Source organism: Pinus tabuliformis, chromosome X (genome assembly GCF_031772625.1).
Source record: "Pinus tabuliformis cultivar Carrire ecotype Pingquan chromosome X, CPIR1, whole genome shotgun sequence".
In the NCBI taxonomy this organism is placed as follows: domain Eukaryota; kingdom Viridiplantae; phylum Streptophyta; class Pinopsida; order Pinales; family Pinaceae; genus Pinus; species Pinus tabuliformis.
Window position 1 is genome coordinate 1,023,192,917 of NC_142308.1, and position 10,396 is coordinate 1,023,203,312.

A 10,396-nucleotide genomic window follows, 5' to 3' on the forward strand; every position below is an offset into this window, starting at 1 on the left:
AAAATCACAAAATAAGATTAAGATGAGATTTTTTCATATTTGAAGACCCACTACAAGTGTAACCTGTGTAGTAAGATTTATTGTAAACAACTGAATGTTTTATATAACAGATATTGGTGGTTATAAAGCCATTTGGATTTCATTATTTTTGAAAAATTATTCACACGATGTATTGTACCAAAATATCTTTAAAAAGTAAGATTTATTGTAATCGACTGCATACTTTATACAATCAATGTTGCATGCTTTATACAACAAATGTTAGGTGGTTATAAAGCCATTTAGATGTCATTATTTTCGAAAAATTACTCACTAATATTGTACCAAGATGTTTTAAAAGAGATGAAGAATTAGGATGCTTAAAAATATACATAACTTATAATTGCAAATTGATATCAAATATTTCACTTTTATCTACTTGAAGTAATTTGGAAAAAGAATATATAAAAAATTAGATTGAAACAGGGGTTTCCAAATTTCAATCTTACAAGATGTGATCAAGATGAGTGTTTTTCTATCTCACAACAAATGTAGGTGATTATAGGGCTATTAAACTAAACATAGGAAGTGATTATTTTTGCAAAATGACTTACTAGTATCAAGAGGTATTGTACCTAAGCTATTAAACTAACATAAAAAGTGATTATTTCTGCAAAATGAGTCACTAGTAACATAGAAAGTGATTATTTTTGCAAAATGACTCACTGGTACCACAAGGTATATTGTACCTAAGATGCCCAAAGAAGATGAGAAATTAGACTGCTATAGCGAAATGTTTAAATGAAAACTTAGAATGCCATGGCAGAATGTTCAACTCGTTGGTATCTATTATATTTTGCATTTATGAATAGCTTTTCATCAATCCTAAATAAGCATTCTAATTTTAAAAAATATGTCCAATTAATTTTGAAAATTATATACAAATATCTATATCAAAATCTTAACATTGGTTTGCTTTTACTATTTTTTAAATTATTATTCTTTTAAATTATTCTTTAATCAAATCATTATTACATTTTCTTAAAAAATCTCTCACATATATATAAATTAGCATCTATATTTTATATATATATGCTAATTATAAATATAAAATATGAATAAATATTTTCCTCCCTTATGAAAGTTGTAAAAATTAAAAATTAAGGAAAATCTTATAATAATATATATACATATTTTTGATAATTTATATATAAAAACTATTTTAAATACCTTTTATATATAACAATTATTTAAAATAAACGGGTCTAGAGTATATCTTAAAACTGTTTTTGTTTGTTAAGAGCTGGTTTTCCTGTTTTTCTAGGACCCAAGACAAGACATTGGCTGGTTTTCCTGTTTTTCTAGGACCCAAGACTCAAAGACATCTAGCTAGTTTTCTAGCTGGTTTTCCTGTTTTTCTAAGACCCAAGACTCAAAAACATCTGGCAAAAATAACAGCTTTACAGAGCACCAACTAATTATTCTAAATGAAATAATTTTCCTTAAATAAAATAATAAATTTAACTACATTAAAAATTAACCAACCAAACATGATTGCCCTTGCATGATAATTTTTCCTACCCTATACAAATAAAAATAAAATAGCGGAGCCCCTCATTACAAATAATTACGATAACGGGTATTAACAATCCTCTGAGCCAGTGATATTTTTTTTTGGCTTTTAACCGGGAATCAACAACACTATCTAATAAAAGATATTAAGAAAGTGACGTCTGCTCTAGCATTTAATAAATATTTATAGATTTTTGCATCAACCGCTGAGCCAATTGTTTAATGACAAAGTTCAACTTCAATGCAATGTCAATTCTGAAGTAAGAAATAAATAAAACATAATAGCATGTTCTGTAAAATTATAATTGCTCATCAATTCAAATCAAAGACGACAGAAATTTCATTACAATCGTTGGACTAACTCCAACGTAGAAGCCATTTCAGTCTCGGCTCCAGACTAAGGAACAGTTAATAAAATTCACAAGAACAGCAGTTTTAATGCGAGTCTTTTGTGATTTGCATGGATTATTCATAAGCACATCTCCTAGGCTACATTATTCATCCAAATGGTAGGACTGAATCGCAGAATGGCAGGATCCATGGAAAGTTGGCTCGCCTGGGTAGCAGGGAGGGTTACCATGACTGTTCTACTGGAGCCACCCTCTGCAGAAGGGAGCACCATAATAAGGCCCTCCCCATGCACCGGCTCCACATAGTAAGAAACATGGAGGGGTTTCAGGTCATTTTCAAAAACAGCATCATAAGTGTAGAACTCCTCGCCATTAACAGCTGTGAGATTGGGACCATAGAGGTAGAACGGAGGTGGCAGTTGCCCGTCACTGTTCTTCTGATTGTCCAGCCACTCCACCACTGATCTCAATTCATCCTTGTCCAGCCGAAATATATCTTCATGTATAAGCTTTGCAGGGTAAGACAAGTCATTACCCACAAGATCTCCTGCAGTGCTAGAAACCTCTGAGAAATGCAATGCATTTCCAAAGAAGCCATGAGGCAGAGGAGCTATAATTATCTTCCGAAACTCTGAACACACTGACAGTTTCGATTCTTCTGCACCAGTTATTCCTTTGGCTTTGGTGCAAGCAATCCAGAACAGAGCAGACAGAGCCTGAAATGGAGTCACCGGCTCATACTTGTGATCTCCTCCCTGAACCTCGGAAACGCATTGCTGCACCATCTCATCACTGAATTTGAAAATAGTTGTTTTGTATCCTGCATCCCCTTGATCACAACTAGTAGCCAGCTCCCTCTTGAAGGTAGATTCGTAATACTTGGTTGCAGTCGTTACCTCGCATTTATTTGGCCTTGCCTTCAAGCCTGGTGGATGGAAGAAGGGCGGATGCAGAACCTGTGCCCGACGATGGATTTCTCCCCAGGCTTTCATGATCAGAGTTGCACAGCTGGGATCGGCTAGCATGTGACCGCAGCTCAACCCAATGGCCAGTCCACCTCCTTCAAATTCAGTGAACTGCAAAAATATCAAGACATAAAGCTTCTACCCCCAGTGAGCACAACCAAGACAACAATTTGTAAGAATTTTAGCTGCCATGCCAAACTATCTTTTTTCCCCAAATATTCAACAATATCCACCACAACAAGTTGTCGTTGGAAAAATGTGTTTATTAGCAAGTTGTAGATAGAGAAATGGATATTAGTGTTCCACTGCATCTAAGTCTGAGTTGTTTGTAATCATATAATGTCACTATCATGACAGTTGTAATAAAAAAAATTTCACTATCTGAGCTGTAATCATGAAAGGTAAAAAAAAATGTCACTATCTGAGTTGTAATCATGTAAATGTCACTATCATGACAGTGGTTATAACCTTTGACAGTTGTAATAACCTTTCCCATTGATATAAATACTGAACTTATTATGTGTTCAAGATGTAATGATCATGACAACTGTAACAAATTTTCCTATAAACAATGGACATTTACAAGTGTAAGATGTAATTATCATGACAACTGTAAAATTTCTATAAATACTGTGTTAAACATGTATGAGATGTAATAACTCTTTCCTCCAAAGATTTTGGTTCGTTTAGGTTGTTCATGAGGGCTGAAAATAACCAGCTTGTTAATGCTCAGCGGCTGTCTATGGCCGCGGTTGAATTATTGGTTTGCCAAAATCCAACAGCAGATATCTGCCTTACTGGTTTGTCGGTTTGTCAAATTGCCAATATCTCTTATTGGTTTGTCAAATGGTCAAAATCCAACGGCAGAATTACTGATCTGCCAAAATCGAAAGGCAGATATATGCCTTACTGGTTTGTCAAAATCTAATGGCAGATATATGTCCACTGTTGAATCACTAGATATCTGCCAAAATCCAAAGGCAGATATATGCCTTACTGGTTTGTCAAAATCTAATGGCAGATATATGTCCACTGTTGAATCACTAGATATATGCCCTCTGTTGAATCACTGATTTGCCAAAATCCAAGGCAGATATAAGCAGATATATGTTGGATGTTGAATCACTGGTTTGCCAAAATCCAATGGCAGACATATACCTGCCATACACATACACAATTGCCGGGCATTTATAGCCCATAAGCTGTTGAATCAATGGTTTACCAAAATCCAACGGCAAACATATACAACTGCCTCATAAACAGGCTGGTTATTTGTTGCCAATGCAATTATGGCCGTCTGGCTAATTATTTGTTGCCGTTCTTCTATTTGTTCTGCACTGATTATTTTTTCAGAATGTACAGTAGCATTGGCCTCAGTCTATTGAGATAACATACCCTATTGAAATAAAATACCCTACAGATCTTTCAATTCTGTCTCTGTTTTAGTTTTCTTACCCAAAAAATTTCCCATCCAAATTTTATAATAAAAAGAGAAGATCGTATATTCATTTCGTTAAACCAGACAAATTCAATCCCAAAATACACCAGAAATTTATGAATAGACAGTAATTATTCTCAAAATTAGCTATTTGCAGACTGTAAGGAGCACAAGCGCAGAAATAACTTCAGTAAAACTAACCTGAACATATAAAAGAGAAGAGATATAAGGATCTGGGCCCAGACTTTCCCAGTAGCAAAGCTTGAGCTCAGAGTCTCTATCTGCAACTTCAAACCATTTTTCAAGAGTCATGTCAACTTTGGCCTCCAAAACCCGGACGCCTGCATCACTACATCTGATTTCCCAATTGCCATCGTTCCGGCGCTGCAACCTTCCGCAAACCGCCGCATAGTTTGAGAGAACTCGGGAAAGAGAGACCTTCAGGTCCATGACAACATCTGTGGAGGTCGCCATAGTGAGAGCTTCTCGGTAGTAGTAGACAAGGCGAACGTTATGGAGCTGCATCATGTGATCCAGAATAGAGAGAGGATAAAATTTGCCCGGTGCAACCGCCTTGCTGGGCACCACCGTCAGCTTGGAGTGAATCTGAACGTTCTCCTTACCCATCTTCTTGGATGTTCTTGCAGGCACTTCCTCGCCCATCTTCGATTTTCTTGCAGATGCTTCCTCTGTTCAGGATCTAATATAGGGAAATATCCACAGGGCTCTGAAACATGAGAATACCCACTGTTGGATGAGATTGGAATCGACGAGGAAGGGTGATCTTTAAAACAGAAAGCTCTAGGTTAGCGTTAAAGTGAAAACTAGAGTTGGTGAACCAATGAATGGCATTTAAGAATGTTTGGGTGAGTTGCAGTTGAAAGCTTTAAATGGCCTGTGTCAACTTTTTAATGCTACATAAAGACAAGGGAAGGCGTAGAGATCCGGCCAAATTCTCAACATTTCAAATTAATCAAATTATGCTTTTGGGAAAGCGACAGTAAAAATGGATGTTTTTTTTGTTTGGTTTTAGTTTTTTAGTTGGAGTTTTGTTATGTTAATCAAATTATGCTTTTGGGAAAGCACTTAGGATGGTAAAAATGGATTTTTTTGTAAAAATGGATGTTTTTTTTGTTTGGTTTTAGTTTTTTAGTTGGAGTTTTGTTATGTTAATCAAATTATGCTTTTGGGAAAGCACTTAGGATGGTAAAAATGGATTTTTTTTTTATTTTATTTTTTTTGAGTTTTGTTATGCTAATTTAATTATGTTTTTGGGAAAGCGACAGTAAAAATGGATGTTTTTTTTGTTTGGTTTTAGTTTTTTAGTTGGAGTTTTGTTATGTTAATCAAATTATGGGAAAGCACTTAGGACGGTAAAAATGGTTTTTTTTTTTTTTTTTTTTTTTTTTTTGAGTTTTGTTATGCTAATTTAATTATGTTTTTGGGAAAGCATTTAATGATGGTAAAAATGGATATTTTGTTTTGTTTTGTTTTGTTTTGTTTTTCAAGTTTTAGTTAGAGTTTTGCTATCTAATTTTTTTTCGTTGATTAAATTGTATTTTTGAATGGAAGAAGAAATATGAAACATATATATGGTCAAATTCATAATTCTAGTTTTTTAACAAATTATATTTTTTAAAAAATACTAAAGGGTTTAAATGGAAGTTTGTGTTTTTTTTTAAATTAAAATTTTGTTATCTAATTTTTTTGTGAGATTGTAATTTTTTGTTAAATAAATTGTATATTTGAATAGAATACAAATAGGACTACTTGCAAATCGATTCTAGACACCAAAATTCACTATGGTGTCATTGATCAAATATCAAAATACCAAACATATATCTAGCCAAATTCCCAACACTATTGTCATTGACCAAATTATACTATTGAAAAAATGCTAAGAGATTATAAAAATAACAAGAATTGTTTTTTCGATATTTTTAGTTGGAATTTCCCTATTCTTTTTTGAGTGAGATTATAATTTCTTATTACTAAGATTATATTTTAAATGTAAAAACAAAAATAAAAAATCCAATACATTCTAATCATATTCAAATTATATGTTTATCTAATTTAAAAATATAAATTTCCCAAATTTCTATTAAATTTTGATTTTTTTTAAAATCTAAACCTATAAAAAAAATAAAAAAAATTACACCATAAGTGAAATATAAAAAGAACATTTTCAAAAAACCTATTCCAAAATTTTATTTAGTTGCATTGAGCATCGTTTTGTATAGCTGATTGGTGTGTTTTTTTTTTTTTTTTACCACATGGTGAATCGGTAAACCACCTGCAAATCAGTTATACTAAGTTCCTATGATTACTCAACGGAAAAGGGGAATCTGTCCCTCTAGCCGCCACCACAGCAGATCAATGTAGCCGCCACCACAGCAAGTCATCTGCCTGGCATCGCCCATGTAACTTTACCATCAAACCACACATCACTATACAATTGGTGTGTTGAGATGATTAGGATAAAATATTTATTTCTTAAGGTTTCATCTTAAAAACTTCCTCCCGTAGATAGAGGAAAAGGCTAAAATTCCTTTGCCTACGGCTTCATCGTAAAAACTTCGTAGAGTAGATAGAGGAAAAGGTAGATAATTAAATTATATATATATTTATAAAGTGTAGAATAAATAAAGGAAAAGGTGCAGCATTAAATCATATTTTCTTTATAGTAGTGTGTGATGAGAATAAATATATTATAATAATATGGGTAGATACATAATAAATTATTTTTATCAATGATTTTAATTGTTTTATCTTTACAGGTATTTTACAATTATCATTTTTATTAAGTAGATATTTTTTATTTTATTTTTTAATTCTCAATTTTATTAAATAAAATCATTTTTTTTATTAAATACAATCTTTACTTTGTTTTTCAACTATCATTTTTATGAAGTAAAATCATTTAATTTTATTAAGTACAATCCTTTATTTTTAAGTTTGTTTAAATATCTTTTGAGAGGGAGTTTTATGATTAGATTTTTTTTAATTTTTTTTAATAATCACTTCATTTGATCTTTCTGCTTATGTGAACTTATTAATAAAGAGTTCTTTGTGGCCTCCACTACCATTGAATTTGGTGGAATAATTATTAATGCATTAAACTTTATGCCTTTTATAGTGTTGATTGCTTCTAAGTTTTTGTACTTGTTGCACTTATTCTCAAAGAAGATACCTTGGCGTAATATGCAAAGGAGATTGCTAATATATGGGATGTTGTCAAACAATATAAGGTTGAGAACATTATCTTTGGATGAATCATTCATGTGAAAACTTATAACACTATATAGTTGTTGTTTTATGGATGTAGGACCTTCGAATAGTTTTCATGGTGCTTTTAGATCATTCTTTTATGGATAGTTGAATTGATAAGGTATATTTTGCACTAGATTATAGCATTAAGATTTCCATCTATAATGTTCTATTTAGGTGTTTTGTCTCTCGCATTTACCATAAGATTCATCCATTAGACATGGATGTTTTAGCCTCTTCTACTTAATCACTTTGTATGTGTTTGACCATAGAGTTGTATTATGATGATTCACCCTAGTTTAGCACACCTTATTGTATGTAAAACACCCATCTTGAGTGTTTTACATGGGACCAAAAACCCTTGTAGGTTGAGATTACATATCAACCCTACTCCTCACTTTTATCTATTTTTCGCCATTCCCATAGGGTCTCCTACACATTTATTTGTTGTTTGTTGCTATGCATTATTTTTTGTTTCTTGCATTCATATGTTGCTTCTTGTTTATGTCTCTACAACGTTTAACGCACACAAATAATCACAATTGAATGGGGAACATTCACTTAGTTATTTATTAATTATTTTGTATCTACCACTTTTCTTGCTTTCGAACACATGTTCCCTTATGCACTTAGGAACTCAATTTCTTGCAATTGTGAACATTCACTTCCTCTCTTGAGCCTTTAAATTTGTGTAGTCAAGATGAAAGAATCTAAAACCAAAATATCAAAAAACAAAAATATGGGAGAAATAAAAGAGCTATTGCAAGTTGGCATTTTCCGGCATGATTAAATATTCATGGGTATTTTATGCAATGCATAGTGTCTCCCCCAGCCAAAGCATATTTATTAATTCACTTATTTGTGACTTTCCAATTGGTCATCATGATCTATGTATTTTTTTGTCGATTGCCTCTGCCTATTGAAACTAAGTTTTGTCTAAAACTCCCTCTCCCTTATGTCCCATTGTTTAACTTGGTTGAGTCTTTCCCTAATAGTTTCCTTTTAAAAGTAGTTGTTTTCAAAGTTATATTTTATCTTTGTTATGTTTGAAGGCTAGTCTTGTGTCCATTTCCCATATTTAGTCTATCATGTGGATCTAGTTTATGTCTTAATAATTAATTAATGATCTTCTTACCCCATTTTAGGTGAATGGAATCATTTTTGCTTTTCTTGTCATAGACTTATATCAACCATGGCACATTTTCTCTGCAAATTTGGGCTAGAGGATTATTGCTTTGGTTTCCACCTATTTCAATAGTGGATTTCCTCACATTTTTTGTGGGTTATCATCACTCGTCTTGAGCTAAATGGTTCCTTTCAGTGTTCAACTCCAACACATTTATTCACACTATTAAGGATCATACTAACACTTTGGTGTTTCAATTCATTATTAATGGGTTACCTTGCATCTAGGAAGGATTTTAATAACTAATTTACAAGTATATAATTTCTCCTATTTTCAAATTCAACTCCTTATTACATGGAAATGACGGACTTAGTGATGTTCTATAGTATCTCCAAAGGCCTTGGTCATTTGACATAAGCAACATTATTTATTCACTTTTATTAAACATGTATGAGGACATATTTAATTTCTAGTAGTAATATACTATGGTATTTTCTTGGAATTATAAAGTAATAGTGGAATTAACATTGCATATTATGAATTCATTTTTTACCCATTTAACTCATGGAATTACACTATAATTTACTAGTAAAACCATTCCATCCATAGATGAATAAAATAATTATTTGTAATTTAAGCTAAGTCCACTAAAGGGATAGTTAGGGAGAAATTTACTACCACATCATATGAATCACCTATGGATTTCACCCCAAGCTATACCATGATATCATTAGGTCAAAGGAAGCTCCTATAAGGCTCTAATCTCACTTAGTTCAAGTCATTACTCTCTTGCCAATCTAGCCATTGTAAAGGACTCAAAGCCTTCATATAAACAACCTTGCATTATCTTAGATTACCCTATACAACACAAGGAAGATATTGTCTTTCTTTGATAAACAATCCCACAAGGATCTTTTTCACCTCCAATATTCTTCTGCACCTGAAAAAAGGTTCAAACATATGTTTTCTTTCTAGGAATAACCTAGAATAGAAAACACTTGGCCTAAAAAATAGTCAATGGGTAGCAATAACAAAGTTGCAAGTTTGAAAATGTTTGTTTTCACTATTGTGGAAATTCTACCCTTGGTTGTTGATTTGAATGGGAAAATTAGTTTTGTTGTGCTAAATTCCTCTTTAGAATATGTAAATTTGATTAAGGATTCATGAGGTTAATTGCAAGTTTTAACATGAGTTTTTGAGTGTTTTTATGTAAATTTCATGTACAAATTAACATAAACAAATGACTGAACAACAACATATAACATACATGAACATCACCAAAATAGTATCACAATAGCACATGATGAAGGAGTTCACCCTGCCTAGGCTACATCTCCTTGGTCCAGCTTCCAATGGCTTGGCCCTCTCTATTATGCTCAAAAGTGTGAATACATCAGTTTTCAACGTTGGAACAGCTCTGAAACATGTTCCAATGGCTCCAGAATGCCCAAAAATGCCTGTCTAGCCTCTTTTTGCTCTTGATTTGGTAAAAAATTCAAGAAGTTATGAGCTTCCCTAGCTCTTTCACTATTCACTCTACAAATTCCCCCAAATCTAGCACCGATCCTACAAATCTGCCCCGAATTGTGCTCACTGGGTGCCAAATTTGCGGGATTCTAGGCGAATTTTTAGGTGTGTTAATTAGTCCAATAAGCCCTTAATTCCCAAAATTAGGGCCACATCGGGGGGCCACGTGCCC

At 32.8% G+C, this 10,396-nt stretch overlaps 1 protein-coding gene across 1 annotated transcript; it reads right to left on the reverse strand.

Annotated features, from left to right (window-relative positions):
- Positions 1-1,819: 1,819 nt before the first annotated feature.
- Positions 1,820-5,122, reverse strand: LOC149143220 (HXXXD-type acyl-transferase family protein). The gene is made up of 2 exons (XM_089448411.1): positions 4,506-5,122; positions 1,820-2,977 (listed from the first exon to the last, which is right to left on the reverse strand). Exons 1-2 carry the CDS (start codon positions 4,965-4,967, stop codon positions 2,036-2,038), a joined length of 1,404 nt encoding a protein of 467 aa, XP_089304537.1. The 5' UTR covers positions 4,968-5,122; the 3' UTR covers positions 1,820-2,035.
- Positions 5,123-10,396: the final 5,274 nt, after the last annotated feature.

Bases quoted from the DNA above. Each gene is read 5' to 3' on its own strand.
- LOC149143220 (XM_089448411.1), bottom strand. From the start codon at position 4,967: ATGGGCGAGGAAGTGCCTGCAAGAACATCCAAGAAGATGGGTAAGGAG. The intron at 2,978-4,505 runs GTTAGTTTTACT...ATATTTTTGCAG, and splicing joins CTTCTCTTTTATATGTTCAG to TTCACTGAATTTGAAGGAGG.